The following is a 21,560-nucleotide window of genomic DNA, read 5'->3' as shown; positions in this document are numbered from 1 at the left end:
TCTTTCTAATTTAGTAATTAGAGAATTGCTATTCCCAAGCATAAAGGAATAAAATTATCAAGAGTCTTTTTGTTTAGCAGACCCTCAATGGCCACAGATTTAAGAAAAAGAATTTTAGAGTCTAACAGGTAAGGCCAGCAAAGGATCTCACTGAAGAGCAACAGACTTGGTTCAGGTATCTAGTGAAGCTAAAGCTACCAAGAATAAACACTGTTACTTCTCACCCATCCAGGCTTCCCATGAACTCAAATCTTCAGTTTGCCATTTTGCTAGGCACATGTTTTGGTTTGCTAAAGCTACTGAAATGCAATATACCAGAAATGGATTGGCTTCTACAATGGGGGTTTATTAGTTCACAAATTTACAGTTCTAAGGCCTTGAAAATGTCCCAGTTAAGGAGGCACCTCGGCAGGTGAACTCACTGCCCTCCCCTCTACGTGGGACCTGACTCCCAGGGGTGTAAATCTCCCTGGCAATGCAGGATATGACTCCTAGGGATGAATCTGGACCTGGCATCATGGGACTGAGAATATCTTCTTGACCAAAAGGGGGATGTAAAATGAGATGAAATACTTTCAGTGGCTGAGAGGTTTCAAGTGGAATCGAGAGGTCACTCTGGTGGACATTCTTATGCACTATATAGATAACACCTCTTAGGTTTTAATGTATTGGAATAGCTAGAAGTAAATACCTGAAACTACCAAACTCCAACCCAGGAGTCTGGACTCCTGAAGACGATTGTATAATAATGTAGATTACAAGGGGTGACAGTGTGATTGTGAAACCTTGTGGATTACACTCCCTTTATCTAGCGTATGGATGGATGAGTAGAAAAATGGGGATGAAAACTGGGTGACAAATGGGGTGGGATGGGGGGGATGGTTTGGGTGTTCTTTTTTTACTTTTATTTTTTATTCTTATTCTGATTCTTTCTGATGTAAGGAAAATGTTCAGAAATGGATTGAGTGTATAACAATATGATCGTACTGTGAACAGTTGATTGTGTCCCATGGATGATTGTATGGTATGTGAATATATTTCAATAAAACTGAATTAAAAAAAAAAAAAAATGTCCCAGTTCAGGCATCCAGAGGCAAATACCTTCTCTGAGGAAAGGCAATGGACTCTGGAGTCTGTCTGTCACATGGAAAAGCACATAGCTGGCTCTGCTGATCCTTCTCTTCCAGGTTTAACTTCTGGTTTCAGCGGCTTTCTCTAAAATGTCTCTGGGCTACTGTCTCATCTTTTCTGCCTAGCTTCTCCAGGGGGCAAACTCTGGATTACATATCTTAGCTTCTTTGAGTTCTCTCCAAAACATCTCTGCTTTTTATCCTCTCATAGAGGATTCCAGCAAGTCTAGTGAGGCCCACCTTGAATGGGCTGGGTCACATTTCCATGGAAACAACCTAATCAAAAGTTCTCACCCACAATAGGTCTGTCTCCACAAGACTGGATTGAAAGAACATAGTCTTTTCTGGGGTACCTAACAGATCCAGACCAGCACAGCACACTACATGGACCTTTTCATCCTCCATCTTTACAGAATGTGAATGACCTCAACATAGAAAGCATGACAGCAAGATCACAGTGGGTTCAGCTATCCAACAAACTCCCCCAACTAAACAAAATAGATCTCCCATGGTGAAAAGAGGCCTGGGACATCTCAACATGGTTTTTACAAATCCAGATTATTGCTTGGATCTGATCAATTCAGCCACACAAGCTTGTAAGAAGAAGCAAGCACACTAAGGAACATCAGCACCTTTGAGGAAATGAAATCACCCTAATCTGAAATATTATTGGATGAGGAGGTGGGGGTGATTCAAGAGAAGTCCAAAGAGAATTGTTGCAGGAGGGGAGTAGGATTCCATCCATTCAAAATCACATTACTTGAGCCCCTATCATGTGTACAGCTTAGGTTCCCAGGAAGCCAGAGATAGCAGCTGTTACCTTTGAATAGTGAAACTGGAGAAAACACTCCTCACACATGCATACCCCTTCCCCGGAGAAAAGAAAGGGGAAGACCTGCAAAAGAATGAGACTCAATGATTTCTTAAGATAGGAAGCTTATGGGAGTACCCTGGCAGCAGTGTGGGATAAGACTGATGTCAGTAGGTCTGGGAAGAAGGGGGCAACTTCACACTCCATCTCAGACTCCGCAGCCCTCAGCAGTCTTCAAAGCTCCATGTAACGCAACATGGAAACCAGAAAGAGAAGGGGTCAGAGAGTTGTCCAGGTTTGCTCAGGGGTAAGGGAAGCCATGTCCCAGAAGAAACAGGGAACAGAGCATGGTTGGGGCTGAAGGGAGACAGGGGATCCTTTCTGAAGGGTCCTTGGTGATAGAGGGGAATTAGGAAGACTATCTGCAGCAGAAGGAACCATAGGGAGTCTTGATTACTTTAAAATAATTAATTTACAAACAGGTACCCAGGTGTGGGTAGGAAGACCTTGGCTCTCCCATCTCTCTTCCTTGTACCAAAATCTGAGGAGTGAGGTCTTGAATTTTCCTTCAAGGGAAAGAAACCAGACGAACCCCCATCCTGAATTCCAACAGCCAGGCCAGGCCTGTGCAGGAGGTAAGGGAGAAAATAGGATTTAAATGAATTTGAGATTAAAGTTTTAAACTGGATTGGACCCTCAATAACCAAAAGTAAAGTAATGGGAAGTAATAAAATCTGTTCCGGTTTACTGATGCTGCCGTTATGCAAAATACCAGAAATGGATTGGCTTTTATAAAGGGAACCTATTAGCTAACAAATTTACAGTTATAAGGACATAAAAGTGTCCAAACTAAGGCATCAACAAGAGGATACTTTCACTGAAGAACGGCCAATGGCGTTCAGAACACCTCTGTCAGCTGGAAAGGCATGTGACTGGCCTCTGCTGGTCCTTTGCTCCCGGGTTGTGTTTCAAAATGGCTTTTTCCAAAATGTCTCTGGGCTCCTCTCTCTCAGCTCCTGTGCATTCTTGCTTCTTTCTCCCAGGGCACTTCTCGCTAAGCATCTAGGAGTACTTTCTTAGCTTCTCAGGGCAAACTCTGGGCTTCATCTTTAGCTTAGCATCTCCAAACATCCTTCTGTCTGCCATCTCCAAGCATCTCCAAGCATCAGCATCTGTGATGGCTCCTGAGCTCTCTTAAGTATTCCAGTGTACTAATCAAGACCCACCCTGAAAGGGCGGGGTCCACACCTCCATGGAAATAATCTAATCAAAAGGTCTCACCCACAGTTGGGTGAGTCACATCTCCATGGAAACACTCAATCAAAAATTTCTACCATAATCAAAAGACTAACGAAGTCTGCCTCCACAAGATTGCATTAAAGAACATGGCTTTTCTGGAGGACATAACATATCCAAAGCAGCATAGTTACTATAAAAATAATGGAAAATAACAAGTGTTGAAGAGAATTCAGAGAAATAGGGACACTCATATCATTGTTACTCGCTGTGGAAGATAGTTTGGCGGTTCCTCAGAAAGCTAAGTATAGAATTACCATACGACTTGGCAATCCCTCTACTAGGTATATATCCAAAAGAACTGAAAGCAGTACTCGAACAAATATTTGCATGCCAATGTTCACAGCAACATTATTCACAATTGCCAAAAAATGGAAGCAATGCAAGTGATCATCAACAGATGAATGAATAAACAAAATGTGGTACATACATACAATGGTATATTATTCAGCCATAAAAAGAAATGGAGTTCTGACTCATGCAACAACATGGATGTGCCTTGAAGACATCATGTTGAATGAAATAAGCCAGACACAAAGGACAAATATCATATGATCTCACTGACACGAAATGCATACACTAGCAAATCATAGAGTAAGGAACAGAATACAGGTTACCAGGGGCTGGGGTGGGGGTAGGGAGTGGGGAGTTAAAGCTTAATTGGTACAGAGTTTCTGTTTGCAGTGATGGAAAACTTTTGGCAATGGATGGTGGTTATGGTAATACATTATCATGAATGTAATTAATACCACTGAATTGTGTACTTGAAAGTAGTTAAAATTAGAAATTTTAGGTTGTTTAAATGTTACCAGGATAAAAATTTTAAAAACCACAAAACTGTGAACTGTACAACACAAACAGTGAACTCTAATGTAAACTATGGACTATAGTTAATAGTATAACTACAATAATGCTGTTTTATCAATTGGAACAAAAGTAATACACTAATGCAAAGTGTCAATAATAGAGAAAAACTGTATATAAAGGAACCCTGTACTTTCTGCATGATTTTTCAGTAAAACTACAACTTCTCCAATAAAAAAAAAAGGTCATTAAAAAGGATATATTTTTTTAAATGAAGTAAGGAGGAGAAGGATATAATCTAGCATTTCTTGTAATTTTAGCACTTAAAAAGTAGTTTAAAGATCATTTACCCCATATCCCAGCATTTTACTGATATGGAAACTTACTCCCAATCGGAAAAACTCACCCAGAGCAACCCTGCTGAAGGGCAGCCTCTGCTAGGTATCCTTTGCCTAAAACTTCACTGCCTATGGTATCTTTCCAAGATGCATTTAAACACAATCTGAAAGGACATCTGCCCCCAGTGCTTTCTGCCTTGGTTGACCATGGTTGTGGGAAAGCAGATTGGGATGGGGTAAAGAAGCATTACTTCTATTATCATATATAAAGTTTCCAATCATATATTAATTGGAACCCTAACTCACTTCTGCATAACTTCATTCTCCTTTCATATTTACGAGACGGGTATAGCATTCTCTTGCTTTTTCCAGTGAAGATGAAATTCCAGTGGAGGGAGGATGGAATTTCTCCATTCTTCTTTTTTTAATATCATTACATTTGCCCTGAAAGCTTTCATGCCAGGCCTAGGTACTAGTCGCTTCATGTTCAGGAGGGACATATGACCATTCCTACACACACACACACACACACACACACATGCACACTCAAAACTATCTCCCTAAGGGGAAATACAGCTTTTTACCAGTTCAATATTAACTAGAAAATCAGGTACAGAGGAAGAGTTCCAAAGAGGAATCTCATTCCTCTCCATCGCCATCTTGTCAGGTTTCCTTTCCAAGCCTGGACTGTAGGACACTCCCACACATTGTACACTGAACCTGTTGTCTGACCACACAGAGGCCTCAAACATTGCTGCTAGAAGGGAACTTTGGAAGCTGGCATAGCCTTCATTTTAGAGATGGAAGACTCAGGGTCACAGAAGTGACTCGAGGCTACACAAATTAGTAGTAAAATTGGAATCAGAACTACAGTCTCCAGATCTGATTCCAGCCTAATTTCCAGTAAAACAAGTAATCTAAGTCTCTACCCTCACACCCCTGCTTAGACCTCTGGCCAGGAAAGGGGAGGCTGAATAAAAAGTAATTTGTTTAATTAATTAGCTAAATTAATTAATCAGTTGTAGTAGAAGCCAGTTGTGAGTCAAAGTAAAAGTTCATATAAGGTATTTTTTGAAAAGGCATACTGCATAAATATTTAATATAAGAACTACTCTTAATTATACCCCTAGATAGTAAAAGACACCTATTAATCAATTCTAATGTTTCTATTCTGGTGATACCATAATAACTTACAGGAAAGCAATTAATATTTTTCCAGGATCACAACTGCAACTAGCAGTGCTTGTAAGCAAAAATTAAATGACCTCCAAGTATATTCTAACAAGGAACTCAAACATTTGGAAAAGTTTAAATGCAGAAGAAATCACACATCCTAATTGTAAATAACAGTGGTTATTGTTTTAAGGATCAAGACTGTGTCCCAGGTTAGGAAAATAAATACTTCAATTCATCACAATTCACTTTGAATATAGCTCTCATTTAGAGTTAGCCCTTCTCTGATCCTGAGGACACTAAAGACAGACTTCTCTTTCTCTATGCCTAAATCCAGGAACGAGAAAAATAATTATTTTCTAATTAGAATAATTCATGACAGTATAAGCCAATAACGCAAGGTTCACACTGCACAAAACATTCTTGCCTAAGTTTATTCTCTATTGTAAACACATAAGGGGAATAAAAGCCAAGTAGGAAAAAACTCAAGCCATTGGCTTCTCCAATAGGTGCACAATCCCTTTGGATTCAAAAGATTCCCTAAAAGTCCAGGCAAAGGACAGACATATGGGAAAGAACAGACACCACCTACAAAAACTGTTTTCCATAATGTCTTAACATGAATCCTCTAGTCACTGAAGGTACAACTGAGTCAACTCAACCAGCTCATTTTGGTTGGCCAGCATATAGTATTTCCTAACTTTTCCAATTATTCCTTTTCTACTTCAGAATTGTTGTGAAGAAATGTAGTAGATAAAAGACGGAAGGATTATTTAAAAATATTTAAGCGTTATGAACTAGTGAGAAAGTATCACATTTTACAATTTTATTTTTACTTTTATTGACCATTTGCATCCATGAAGTCCTCATTTTACTATAGCCCTCTTCTCCTGGGAACACTTTGTTAAGTCTGTAAGTAAAAGAGAGTCTGGCTAGCATAATTTGCACACCCAAGTCTGCATATTCCATAAGTCTATTAATTCACAGGTGAAATGGTTCTTTTCTGTTTATAATCAAAGAGGTTTTGTTTCTTTTGTTTGGGTTGATTTGGTTATATAAGAAAATTATCAGCATAGACAAGGGAGACACCAAGCTAGAAAGCAAAAAGCTTCTGAATGCTCACGCCATGCTCCAAAAGCCCATTCAAAAGAAATCTGCTATTTCTGACCCCACTTGACCTATCCCCGTCTCCTCTCAGAAATATTCTGAAATCCTGGACAAAGATATTCTCACTAGAACTCCCTTTGCTTTAAGTACACTAAAAACTTCTCTCAACTCTCCCCGCTTAAGTTAAACAAGCTCCTATCTAAAAACATTACTTTTGTGCAGGTGTAAATGAAGAGGAAGAGCAAAAGGAACCCTTCTTTCCTGAATTATAAGATATTTGCAGGCACAGAAAACCAAAACGAAACTTCATGCTATCAGAAATACTTAAAGCTATTGCTTTAGTATAAATAAGTAGTGTCATAATTCTAACTGGCTTTAATCTTGGGAGGATTTAATATCTCCAAATACTTTCAAAAGAGTGATTCTTTAATACAAAAAAAAGTAGTCAATTCATATTTTAAGTATTATACTGCCCCCTTGTGTAGCATATATTTAATGAAAAGGCAGCCCGCAAAATACAGTTTAATTATCAGAAATACTTCAGTGGAATCTCAGAAATTAGAACAAGAAAGAATCTTAAAAACCACAGAGACCAACTGGCTCATTTCACAGAAGAGAGAACTGAGATCCTGAGGGATTGTATAACCTGCTCAAGATGATACACCACTAGTTAATAAGAGCTAATACTTATGAATAGAACTTAAACCTTTCAGAGTGTTAATTTCTCTGTTAAAATGGAAACAGCAGCCTGGAAGAAAAGAAAACATGGTGTTTGGAGTCAGGCAGATCAAGGTTTGAATTTCAGATAACCACTTCACAACATTCCCAAACCTCAGCTCTCCCATCCATAAAATGGGATGAATAATAACTATATTGCAAAGGTGTTGAAAGGATTCATAAGACAATGTTCATCAAGCCCTTAGCATAAGAATCTGCTGTACAGTAATACACTAATTGGTAATGTAACTACAAAAAAAAATAGGAAATTATTTTAAAATTATTACAGCTTTGAGATCTCCAAGAAAGGCATTCTAAATAATAAATGAAGGTATTTAAATCTGAAAATTTTCAAAACTGACACAAAATAAAATTTGGAAAAGTGAAGCTAGTTCTTCTAACTTCTGTGTTTATCCTATTTATCTTTCTCTAATACAAAGTTCTAACAGAAAATATTATGCAGTAAAGTTGACCCTCAGGACCACAGTGTTAAGTCATGTTTCCCATATCTCCTTTGCTAAGGGCACTTCACCGCTGTAATGCCAAGAAAGCCAGGATGGAAACATGGAGGAAGGAATTTTAGTTCTGACCTTGCTAATTCATGTGCTAACCCCTGTTCCTGTGGATGTGAATCAGGGTGGGTCTTAATACAATATGACTGCAGTCCTTCTGAGCAGAGGAAGTTTGGACATGGGAGTAGGAGAAGAAGAAAACAGAGTTGAGTTATAATTTGCTGGCAAGCTACCTTCAGAAACTACAGACTTTGGAGAAAGCATGCTCCTGCCAACACCTTGATTTTGGACTTCAAGTTTCCAAAACTATGAGACAATAAATTCCTATTGTTTAAGCCAACTACTGTAGAACTTTTAGAGCAGTCCTGGCAAAAAATTAGCTATGTCAGCTTGGGGCTGTCATTTCACGTCTAGTCTTCCCATCCATCACCTGTAAAATGAAGTCACCCTCTACCCAGAAGGTCCTAAAGTGAGGTGATACAATGAATGTGAAAACTAAACTCTAAACTCATTGTAAATTCTAAAGTGCTTTAATAAAGTATGTAAAGTTAAATTTGTTACCTTAAAGTTAATTAAAACAATAGTAAACATTAAGCCCGTCACCCAATTGGGGAAAAATAAATAAATTTTAAAAAGTTGAAGACAGCTTAGATTACAGGATTCTGTTAAACAGCACTCCACTTCCCTTGAAATCTCTTTCTTCCCTCCATAATTCTACAGGCGCCTGATCGAGATTACTCCAAATATGCTGGCAACACATGGATCTTTGGCTCTTAAATAAATTTCACTCAAGGGTATTCTGATAGCAAGATTGACAGAGCTTATCCCTGACTATATAGAACAAACCAAACAGCTGCCAGAAGGGTAAAGGCAATTTGTTTTAGTTTGCCGTGAAAATGACTCATATTGATTACTCTCTTATTTACGGGGGCAGTGATCCATCCTGATTTAGTGCTGGATGAGGGCTGTGAACTACTCTGTTCTGTTTCTGCATGTAGTTTGACATACAGAAAAGTCTCAAAGCCCTAGAGGACAGAAATAAAACCGAGTGGCCTTCTTTTCAGTAAGTGTCTAAAACAGGTGACCATAAGCATTCTCTAATATCTGGATTCAAAAGGCACATAGCACTCTGGTAATAATCACTGACTGGTGATCCACAAATATTAACTGAACACTTAGTATGGGTCTAGTCCCTCCAAAAATTAAAAGCATCAGAAAAGGCCTGTACTGGAGTTGACAGTGAAGTAGAAGAAAGGCCTATAAACTGCTTATAAGGTAGAAAGTGATAAAGCCATTGTGTTGTTGAGAAAAGGCACAGGGCTTACCACTGTGGGAAACGAGTCTAGTCGGGCCTTTCAGGTAATTATCCATACACTAGTTAACTCAAGCTCTTGGTTCGATCCGACAGTTATACCATATTCACACCTAGAGTGCTGTGAAAAACAAAATCAAATATCCAAATACATAAGTACGGTAGGCAGCTCACCATGAAACACACTGTTGTCCACCAGAAAATGCCTGCGGTACTGCACACAGTTCCTTCTTTCCAAGTTCCAGTAACTCATTGTTAGAAGATTTCTGGCACAGCATCAAAACCAAATTGCCCTGTCAAGTGAAACAGAATGAGACACAAATGAAGAAAATGGCAGCAACATGCTCACACGGGTAGCATAATGCCATTAGTTACACGGCATTAGACGGCGACACATACGGCATAGAACTTCTCCACACACTGAGCTGGGCTCCCCCAGGCCCCAAGAAATTTCCCACAAGTTTTCCCAGAGGGTAGAATGTCATTTAACATACCAAAACAGTAAGTTTTTCAAAACGGCACCTCTTAGAGCTTTAAAGTCACTGCTGTATCCAGGGAGAAAAAAAATCTACCATCAGGGAAACAAGTTTCAGGAACTGGTTTATGTGCCTCCAGGCCACGCCCAGGCCAGTGCTGGTTAACTTTTCAGGAAATGTCAGTTGCAGGGGAGGAGGTAACTAACAGAGGGGAAAGTTATCATTCCAGGTTCCTGAATCTTGTGCCAGTGCCACTCTGGTGAAGCTTGATGAGCAATTCATAGGAATTTTGGGAATTATGACAGTGTTGACATGGCCATAGATAGTCAAAAACAGTAACAAAGCATGCCTCCCTCTTTCTGATTTAATACAGGTGTCCATTTTGGACCAGTAGGGCCTGGATCTGTCCAGGCTGAACTTACTGGTGTAACCCAGAGCTGTACGCAGCTGGGTCACTAAAAGCAGTGCCTACTCCTACATAAGGCTTGCCCCTCCACAGACACAGAGAAACACAAGGCTAACTGGAGCAAGAACTTGAAAAGCAGAGATCTGAGCTGATGAATTGAATTCCTCCAAAAGCTGATGTGTATAACCCTGAACAAGGCCCCCTTTGTTCACAGGATTTGGCTAAGCAACTTTTCAGAATTCCAAACTCTTTTCTGTTCACAGACTAAAGCCAGGCAAAACCAAGCAAGGCCGGCATGAAGTAAAACCCACAGGTGGGAAACAATTTGTCATCTGCCCTATTAAAGCAATTTAGAGTTTTGTCGAAGTATTACAGGATGAACTCAACTGCTTAATGAAAATAAAAATGATCATGAGCAGAGCTCTGATCTATACATTAATGGAACCACAACTGGTGACAACTCCTAAAGCTTTAACCAGAGCTTATCCTTGTCTCCTTAGTGCCATCCTTAACCCTCCCCGGTAGGGAGCTTACCTGGTCCCCACCCATCCTACCCTTTCCTGGTCCAAAGTCCTTAATCGCCTCTTCTTCTGGTCTCATCCCCACCTGCTTCTCCCTACTCCCCTAAACTATGGTTTGAGTCCCCCACTTTGAGATGAAGTACCAATAAAACCAATTATAAAATATGACAGCAAAGAGTTGATTACTGAACTGTCCCATCCTCTGCCCCTCCCAATTCATTACTGCATACTACAAAGATCTCTTCTATAAACAGGTATTCTTTATTATATAGGTAATGTGATCATATATGCTCATTGAAAAAAAAATACTGAAATTCATCAGTAACAAAAAGGATGTCCCCTCTTCCCTCAGTCCATGTCCCTCCACTTGAAAAAAATAGTTTTATTTGGTATGTGTCACTACAGTTCAAGGCATTTCCACACATATACATGCATATAATCTTGAAGACTTCTACAATTTTAATACCTTTTTCTAAGAATTGGGAGTAGTTTTCGGTATTAGTAGTAGTTATTGGATGAAAGGAGAGATGATTTTAGGGAGATTATGTGATTGGCCCATGCGGCTAGGCTATGGTAGCAGTGGAACTTGAAATCACATCTTCTACACCAAAATGAGGGTTCTACCCATGGCAGGCCAAAAGAATCTAGGCTTTCAGGCAATGTGGTGGTTTGAAAATTTGTCCTGCAAATTACTGGACGCTCCTCCCTTCAAAAGATGAAATCTAATTCACTGCCCCTTGAATACAGGTGGTCATAGTGACTCATTTCTTACAAATAAAATCAGCTGGGATTGATGCTATGTGACTTCCAAGACTAGTTTGTAAAAAAGGATCGAGCTTCTGCCTGGCTCCCTGTCTTTCTCAGGATGCTTGCCCTTGGGGTTCAGCTACCAAGTTGTAAGGAAGCCCAAGTGTGGGTGCCCCAGCTGACAGACGGCTCCAGCTAGGCCTTAGCCAGCAGCCAGCATCAACCAGCAGACATGTGTGTGAATGAACCTTCAAACAATTCCAGCCCCCAGCCTTCAAGTATTCCACATGAGGCCCCAGATATTGTGGAGCAGAGATAAACCATACTCTGTGGCCCATCTGTATTTCTGACTCACAGAAACAGTGAAAGACAATAAATAATCATTGTTGCTTTAAGGTACTAAGGTTTAAGGTAATTTAGTACTCAGCAATAGATAATGAAAATGAGTAACACCCTCAGATACATCCAGTCAGGGTTGGGACTTTAAACCCTTTGAGGATAGAAATACAAACCCACCAAGATGTATACAAAGTTGAGATGCTTGAGCCCTGGTTCACATTAGGAACCCAGGCTTTCCAGCTTCCAGATCTTTTTTCTCACACTGTAGTTGCTTCCCTTTCATTAAGGCCTGGGTGAAATGCCACTGCCTTCATGAAATTCTTCTAGAAATCTCACCCTACAATTTACCTAAACTTCCCTCACCACTCTACTCTCCATAATCTTGTATACCAATTGCTGAGTACCTACTATGTAGTAGGAACTGTGCTAAGATTTTTGCCTCAGTGGTTCTCAGCCTTAGCTACATATTAGAATCACCTGAAGAGCTTAAAAATCTCTAGGTTCAGACAGTAGCTCAGACCATTATATCAGAGTCTCTGAGCATGGGACTCAGGCATTCCTGGTGGTTTTCAAAACTTCACAAGTGATTCCAAAGTGCAGTCAAGGTTGAAGACCACCGCTTTAAGTACAAGAGCTCTACTCCTTCAAGAAACCTTACCAAGAAGGTGTTTCTAGGAAGAGAAAGCATAAAGAGTTTAAATGGTTGAGCCAGAGCACAAAGGTATAAGTGATTGAACCTTGAAGGCCACCAGGTGTACTGCTTTCTTATTTTGGCTCTTTGCTCACTTGTCTCACCTCCTCTGTTGGTTAGGTTCATGTGTCAACTTGGCCAGATGATGGTGCCCAGGTATCTGGTCAACAAAACACTGGCCTAACCGTTACTTCAAGGACATTTGTGTCTAGTTAAAGAAGACTGGCTTATTATAGTCAATTGATTGCATCTGTGGCTGATTACATCAACGAAGGGTATGTCTTCCGCAATGAAAGAACACAATCAGTTGGATTTAATCCAATTAGTTGAAGACTTTTAAGGACGAAGAGAGAGAACTTTCACTTCTTCAGTCAGCCAGCCTCTTCTGGGGAGATCATTGAAGACCTTCATCAAAGTTGCCACCTCGCTGCCTGCCCTACTTAATTTGGACTCATGCTGCCTGCCCTATGGAATTTGGACTTGTGCATCCCCATAGTTGAGACAATTTTTTTAAATCTCATATTTACAGATATCTCTTGTTGCTTCTGTTTCCCTAGAGAATCCTAACTAATACCTTGGTACTGGGAGTGGTTCTTGAGAAACAGAATTTTAAAATGGACTTTTACAATTAGTTTTCTACTCTGATTAGAGTCAAAGGCACTAATGACTCCATTTCCAAAAATCAAGATGGCACTGACAGTCCATGTCATGAGTTGGCAATGGAGATACACAAAATATCATCATGTGATTCTCCTAATCATACTCTTGTATGAGGCAAGGCTCTAGGTGACAGTGTTTTTGACACCTTAACAGAGTTTTGTGGAGTTAAGAGGTATAATGATGTTGTCTGGTTGTTCTAACATACACTAGATAAAGTTTTAAGAGAAAGGAATAAGCTAAAGCCTTCAAATTTGAAACTTAAAAAAGCTGTATGACAGATGTAAAGGTTTCTATGTGTGCCCTGAAAGAAAATCTATTTCCCGTGGCCACAGACTGGAGATCTCTGAAAACCAGACCCAGACTCTCCCCGTGCAAGTAGCAGATTCACAATGTAAACTAAAATCTCAACCTCAGAGGGTGTCTGCTGTTAAAGTAAAGGCACTAATTGTAAAAGAATGGGATCCTGAAAATTGGGATAGGGACATACGGGTTGATAACAATGACACTGGGGACATTGTAACCCTGGATTCTGCTGAGTCTTTGCTAGATATACCTGTAGTGGTCTGCCCTGAGGAAACAGTCCCACAACCTCCAGTCTGCCCTGAGGAGACAGCTACCAAACCTCCAGCCTGCCTTAAGGAAACAGCTTCCCAGCCTTCAGTCTGCCCTGAGGAGCCTGCCATCCAACCTCTACCTAAAGAGATTAACCCTTCAGTGCCTGCTAAACCAGTAATCACCTCCCCTCAAGAGGTAGCCCTCACTCTTCTTTCTGGAGAGATTAATCTTGTTTCATGAGATGAAACTGCCACAGAATATCCTGAGGTAATTGGCTTGAAGGATACTTCTAATTCTTTTCATCACCTTCCCTCACCACATTCTTTTCTTCAAGACATACAGCTAGACTAAACTCCAAAACAGGCTCTGAAGGTGAGGTACAAAGTATGACCCATGAGGAAGTACACTATACTCCAAAAGAACTGCATGAGTTTTCCAATTTATATAGACAGAAATCAGGGAAATATGTGTAGGAATGGATATTAAGGGTGTGGGATAATGGTGGAAGGAATACAAAAAGTTGGATCAGACTGAATTTATTGATATGGGCCCACTAAGCAGAGATTTGGCATTCAATGTTGTGGCTCCAGTGGTTAGAAAGGGTGTTAACAGTTTGAGTGGTTGGCTGAAACTTGGATCAAAAAGTGGCCAACATTACCTGAAGTTGAAATGCCAGAACTTCCCTGGTAGAATGCAGAGGAGGGGGTCCCAAGGTTTAGAGAGACTGGAATGTTAGAGTGGATTTATCATGGAAGACCTGCTCACACACCCCAGGAATGTCCAGAGGACACACCTTTTACCAGGACTGTGAGGAATAAATTTGTGAGACTAGCTCTGTCATCCCTGAAGAGCTCTGTAGTCATCCTTCTCTGTAGATCACATATTACTGTGGGAAGAGTTGTTACTGAGCTGGAATCCTTAAACACAATGGGGATAATTGGAACCCGAGTTGGCAGAAGCCAAGTGGCAGCAGTTAATCGCTAAAGTCAAGGTAGGTGTGCCTACTGTAATGGAAAACAGGCTCAAAGCAGCAAAATAATTTGACTTGCAGAGACTTATGGCATTGGCTAGTAGATCATGGAGTACCTAGAAGTAAAATAGATGGGCAGTCTACTAAATTCTTGCTTGATCCATATAAGCAGAAGAATTCTAGGTCAAGTGAACAAAAGTCTAACTTGAATTACAAAAACAGAGAGTCATGCCCCTTAATCAATTCCCAGACTTGAGACGGTTTACAGACCCAGAGCCCCTTGAATGAGGGGAAGGCCAGGTACCCTTGAGGAAGGACCCTGTTACACTGCCCAAAATTTATACTGTTAATCTTCCTCCCAGCCTTCCCCAAGGGGACCTATAGCCTTTTATCAGGGTAACTGTGCATTGGGAAAAGGAAATGATCAGATATTTCAGGGATTGTTAGATACTGACTCAGAACTGACATTAATTCCAGTAGACCCAAAATGTCACTCTGGTACACCAGTCAGAGTTGGGGCTTTTGGAGGTCAGTTGATTGATAGCATTTTAGCTTGGGTCCATCTCACAGTGGGTCTAGTGGGTCCCCAGACCCATTCTGTGGTTATTTCTTCAGTTCCAGAATGCATAATTGAAACAGACATACTCAGCACTGGCAGAATCCCCACATTGCTTCCCTGAATCATGGAGTAAGGGCTATTATGGTAGGAATAGCCAAGTGGACCACTGGAACTGCCCCTGCATAGCAAAATAGTAAATCATAATTCCTGGAGGAATTGCAGAGATTAATGCTACTCTTAAGGACTTGAAGGATGCAGGGATGGTGATTCCCACCATATCCCCATTCAACTCTCCTAAATGGCCTATGCAGAAAACAGATGGGTCTTGGAGGATGACAGTGGATTATCCTAAGCTTAACCAGGTGGTGACTCCAATTGCAGCTGGTGTTCCAGATGCAGCATCATTGCTTGAGCAAATCAACACTTCCCCTGATAGCTGGTATGCAGCTATTGATCTGGCAAATACTTTTTTCCTCACTAGCTGTTAGTAAGGACCACCAGAAATAGTTTACGTTCAGGCAGAGAACCCAATGCTTTTGACTGGTATCAATTTGGCAACCCAGATGAGACCAAGGTTCCTAAAAAGAAGTCTGACTCTCTGAAGTTCTGGAGCCCCAGGAGGATGGGTAAAGAGGTCATCAAGCCTCTTGCAGCTGCCACTCTTAGTCTAGAGGCTCAGCAACTGGGTTTTTCTCTGTTCTGCTGGTACTCCAGCCCCTTGGCACCTTAAAAATTTCAAAGATAGAAACTGTTTCCGGTTCCAAGTCCAGGTATCAGACTGGATGAATGGGCCATTAAGTCAAAGGTGAAGGGCCAGGAAGTCAGTATGGAAGTTCAAGTCCACTGAACCTGGGACTGAGGCCCAGTTCCCATTTCTAGACCAACCCCCTTTGCTCTGACCTCTACATCTTTCTGTTTTTTGAGTACTAATCTATATGGGGGTCAAGGCCTGACCTGAGTATGTCTGTTAGTATACTCCTAGAAAATAAGTAAACCAACAATTAAATGGTATTTAATGAAATCAAGTAAGCGTGTGATGCCTTTTTAACTGTTAATTGATGTGTTTTACTTAGGTATAGGAAGTGTTTAATGCCTGTTCAGTTGTTAATTGGAGAGCTCAGTCTAGTAATTAATTGGTGTGTTACTTAAGTATACAGTAAACATTAACTGTACTTATATTTGTTAGTTGGTGTATTACTGCATTTGTATTGCTCAAGTATTTGTAATTGGTTACTGATGTGGAAATTCTTTAAAATGGGAAATTCTAATTTTAATAGCATTCCTGAATATAGTCAGTTGTGCTATATTTTGAAAAATTGGAAAGATTTTAATTACAAGCCTATGAAAAAAAAAAAACAAAAAATGTTTATATCTGTAACCAGTCTGGCCTTGTATGATTTAGAATCAGGAAAGAAATGGACTGAAAGTGGTTCTATAAAAAAAGACACTGTTTTACAGTTAGAGTTGCTCTGCAAGGAGAGAAGAAATGGGATGAGATGATGTATATTCAATTGTTTATTTGCCCCTATCAAAAGTATATTTTGATGTTTCTGTTTTGTGTGTGACTAACTTTTTATTTGTGTCTGTCTGCTTGTTCAATGTATATTTTCATACCTCTGGATAGTAGTAACAAATTAACAAAAGAATTCTTAAAGAGCTCTATTCAAATTGCCTAAAGATAAAATAAGTGCATGTGTGTGTGTGTGCATATGTGTGTGTCTGTGTGTACATATATATAAATTAGTACTACTGGAGTCTCAGAGGGGAGGAAAGCCCTCTAGGCACCAGGGTTCAAAGCCTTAGTTTCTGTGATTACTATAAACAAACCTGGACATTCGAAGGAATCCACCCTGGGAAATTACCCTAAGGCAGCAGAGGGCTGCCTCAAAAAATGGCAAAGACTTTTCCACTTCCACAACTTTAAGCAAAATAGATCCAATAATTGAAAACAACTAAAAGAAGGACAAAGGAAATCTCATCAACACTAAGGCCGCCTTAGGGGTCTTAAATTCCACCACCCTCATTTAAAACTTTCAAAACCAAGTTCAACAGACCAGGCCCCATTCTTTCTGTCTCATCTATCCCTGCCTTCAGGGTCTAAGCAGCTAAGGCAGCTATGGGAGAAGGACTGAGTGCAGAAAGATGGGGGAGGTGTGGGCTTGGTTTAGAATTCTTTCTACTGGACCTGGAAATTTGAAATGGTAGGCACAGAAGAAATGCCACAGAATAATCCAGTCTTGTTCTGAAAGAATTCCCCAATTAAAATTATTTTTTTCAATATTACCTTTGCAAGAGTAACCATAGTAAACAAACATTATTAAAATATAAATGTCCTTGGGATAAGAGTAACTCAGTAAGATCTAATTGCTGAATTTCAGTTAGTAAAAGAAAATGTCCTTGAGAGTTATGGAAAAGATTTCCTCAACTTATGCTTGGGACAAATTAAACAATTATACTATATTTTCCATAGCTCAGTAGTCAATATACGCTTGAGGTTGTTCATAATTTTAAGATATTATGAAAACAAAGAGATATTTAACCTGCAATAGAAGGAATAAAACAAGCAAATGCAGCTGCAAAAAAAAAAAAAAAAAAAAAAAAGGCAGTGACAAAGTCTAGTGATATTACTGTTTTTATGATGACTTTTTGCTACTTAGGTATGTTCTCCCTAAATTGATATTAGTTTATCAATAAAATAAGCTACCATTAAGTTTGTGTTTAATGAAATTAAGTTATTTTGACAAAATTTATTTTTAAAAATAATTACATTTTATAAGAAGTTTAAAGATGGTATCAAAGATCTTTTAGGTAACTTAAAGTATGTGGGTATAAAAGGGGGATGTGAAATGAAGTGAAATAAGTTTCAGTGGCTGAGAGATTCCAAAAGGAGTTGAGAGGTCACTCTGGTGAGCACTGTTACACACAATATAGATAGCCCTTTTTAGGTTCTAATGAATTGAAATAGCTAGCAGTAAATACCTCAAACTATCAAACTACAACCCAGAACCCTTGACTCTTGAAGATTATTGGATAACAATGTAGCTTATGAGGGGTGACAATGTGATTGGAAAAGCCATGTGGATCACATGCCCCTTTGTCCAGTGTATGGATGGATGAGTAGAAAAATGGGGGTGGGGGGGAGGAACCCAGTGTTCTTTTTCACTTTTTTATTCTTATTATTTTTGTGTGTGTGGCAATGAAAATGTTCAAAAATTAATTTTGGTGATGAACACACAACTATATAATGGTACTGTGAACAACTGATTGTACACTTTGTATGACTGCATGGTATGTGAATATATCTCAATAAAATTGAATTTTAAAAAAAGTATGTGTAAAATACACAAGATGTACTTTGTTAAAGAAAAGTATGTAGCTTTATCTTTAGGAATGTATAGGACAAAAGCTTAGTGAATATGGAAAGTTTTAGAAGGTTTGTGAAAGTAAATTTTGTTTACTGAAGTCATGATGACTGTGATGGTTTGGATCTATTATGTCCCCCAGAAAAGCCATGTTCCTTAATGTAATCTTGTGGGGGCAGACTTATTGTGGGTATGATTTTTTGATTAGGTTGTTTCGATAGAGATGTGACCCACCCAACTGTGGGTGAGAACTTTTGTTTAGATTATTTCCATGGAGATGTGACACCACCCATTTGGGGTGGGTCTTGATTAGATTACTGAAGTCCTTAAGAGAGCTCAGGGCCTGAAAAGATGCAGATGCTTGGAGATGCAGACAGAAAGAGATTTGAAGATGCTAAGTGTTCTAGTTTGCTAATGCTGCTGGAAAGCAAAACACCAGAAATGGATTGGCTTTTATAAAAGGGGGTTTATTTGGTTACACAGTTACAGTCTTAAGGATATAAAGTGTCCAAGGTAACACATCAGCAATTGGGTACCTTCACTGGAAGGTGGCCAATGGTGTCTGGAAAACCTCTATTAGCTGGGAAGGCACGTGGCTGGCGTCTGCTCCAAAGTTCTGGTTTCAAAATGGCTTTCTCCCAGGACGTTCCTCTCTAGGCTGCAGTTCCTCAAAAATGTACTCTTAGTTGCACTTGGGGTATTTGTCCTCTCTTAGCTTCCCTGGAGCTACGGTCTGCTTTCAACTGCCATCTTCAAAATATGTCTCATCTGCAGCTCCTGTGCTTTCTTCAAAGTGTCCCTCTTGGCTGTAGCTCCTCTTCAAAATGTCACTCACAGCTGCACTGAGCACTTTCTGCTTGTCAGCTCATTTATATGGCTCCACTGATCAAGGCCCACCCTAAATGGGTGGAGCCACACCTCCATGGAACTATCAAATCAGAGTCATCACCCACAGCTGGGTGGGGCGCATCTCCAAAGAAACACTCAAAGAAATCTAATCAGAACTGACAACATCTGCCCACACAAGATTACATCAAAGATAATGGCATTTGGGGGACACAATACATTCAAACTGGCACACTAAGCTAAAAGATGAAGCCCAGAGTTTGCCCTAGAGAAGCTAAGAGATGACCCCCAGACACATAGAGCAAAACATCTTGAGAGAATAAACAAGGATAACAAGAGCTGAGAGAAAGAGAAGATAAGAGAGAGAAGCTCAGACATTTTGGAGAAAGACATTTTGAAACCAGAACCTGGGAGCAAAGGACTAGCAGATACCAGACATTTGCCTTCCCAGCTGACAGAGATGTTCCAGATGCCATTGGCCTTTCTTCAGTGAAGGTATCCTCTTGTTGATGCCTTAGATTGGACACTTCTATGGTCTTAGAACTATAAGTTTGTAACCTAAAAAATCCCCTTTATAAAAGCCAAACCATTTCTGGTATTTTGCATAATGGCAGAGTTATCAAACCAAACACAGACTAAAATTTGTTAAGCTTGTCTAATGGATTATGGTTTGTCCTAAAGTAAAATGGCTAGTTTTAATATGTAAGACAAGACCTGAGAATATGAAAAGTTGTAGAGGTTTCTGAAAGTGAATTCTGTCTATCATAATCAATGTTGACCAAAAATCTGATAAACTTGTTTATGGTATTTTTAAAGAGCATTTTTGTCAAACTGTGTATTCATACAAAACTGGAATTTAGTTTTCTCTATGTTAAAATTGTGTGGATTGTTGGTTTGCACTTAATGATAGGTTATAAAAAGTTTTTCTTAACAATCTGAGTACTGTGTCTAGAAGACAAATATTTTATATTATATTGGAATAATATCTATGTTGATGTTTATGTTGACCTTATCCTTTATTTCTGAGGACAAGTCTCACTGATAAAGGAAAACTGTTACAAAGGATTTGTTCTTTCACCTTGTAAAAGTGAAGTGCTAAAAGTAGTCAGTTTAATATATTACATGAGAAGTGTTTGGGAAGTATCACAATAATTAAAAGGGATTTTCTATCCTTCTGTTAGCTAAATTTGTATGGATGAACTGTTATTCATGTATTTAGAGATTGCATAAAATTCTAAAGACTTGACAATGTTCTCACTGTCCATGTTATATCTGATACTGATTTGCATCATGTTAAAGAACAGTATGATGTTGTTAGTCATGGTTTTAGTTATTCTTAGAAAAAGGTTACAGATCATGGAAACAACCAGATTTACTTGTCAGTTATGCTGCTTTGCTCTAATGCTTCTCAAAAAGTACATGTAATCAGCTATAAGTCAGAACTTCATTGTCAACAAAAAAGTACTTTAAAAGAGAAGCAGAACAAATATATAAATTATGTTCTACCTATTTTATTAACATAAACCTGGTAAATGTGTATAGGTGAGACAGGACAAAACTTCTGCTATGATTTGTGGTTGATGACCCCAATATAAGTCAACTGTCAAAAGTTTTTATTTCTGAAAACAGCTTCATTTAGAAAATGCTTATGAGAAAATTAGAGCCTAGACTGTAAGCTCTTAGAGAAGTCACATTTACTCCTGAGCTTTAACTGTTATTTCTGAATTCTGAGATCTTTGCTTTGTGTGTAACCTGGTAGTTCCTTGGAACTTGGGTATCTGTGTGACACCTGAGACTCCAAATTAGAGTTCTCCAGCACTGAAAGTCAGCATTACTCCATATAGCAACTGTTAAAGAAGGTGAAAAAAGAGATCAGACTTCAATTAGAGATGTGAACAAAGCTGATCTGGTTAAAACTAAGGTAAATCAGAATACAGCGTGAAGTACAGAATTATATTTTAGGGCTTTAACTTCTGTGTGAGACCAAAGGAAGAGATGTTTATTTTCGTCCAAAATTTAAATTTTCTGTAGCATACCATCTAATTTAATCTGTATGGCCAGTTTCTTTAAACAACTTAGTTAAGCTTCATTTGACATGAAGCCTAGAATAGGAAATAAAATCTTGATATTCTGTACAAGTTAATGCAATACCCTAATGCATTTCTGAGTATTCAGGGCAGAAAATGGAAAAGTATTTGCAAAGTCCCTTCAGGAACTGGAGAAAAACA

At 39.3% G+C, this 21,560-nt stretch overlaps 1 protein-coding gene across 6 annotated transcripts in view; it reads right to left on the bottom strand.

Annotated features, from left to right (window-relative positions):
- PLCH1 (phospholipase C eta 1) overlaps positions 1–21,560 on the bottom strand; it is a 262,393-nt gene that overhangs the window by 211,503 nt on the left and 29,330 nt on the right. For all 6 annotated transcript variants that reach the window (XM_037842070.1, XM_037842071.1, XM_037842073.1 and 3 more), the window contains exon 2: positions 9,375–9,493. In XM_037842070.1, the coding sequence (XP_037697998.1) occupies positions 9,375–9,453 (79 nt within the window). In that variant the 5' untranslated portion in view covers positions 9,454–9,493. The remainder of the gene's footprint in view (positions 1–9,374; positions 9,494–21,560) is intronic.

This window comes from Choloepus didactylus, chromosome 1 (genome assembly GCF_015220235.1).
Source record: "Choloepus didactylus isolate mChoDid1 chromosome 1, mChoDid1.pri, whole genome shotgun sequence".
Lineage (NCBI taxonomy): Eukaryota > Metazoa > Chordata > Mammalia > Pilosa > Megalonychidae > Choloepus > Choloepus didactylus.
This window is presented reverse-complemented; position numbering and strand designations above follow the sequence as displayed.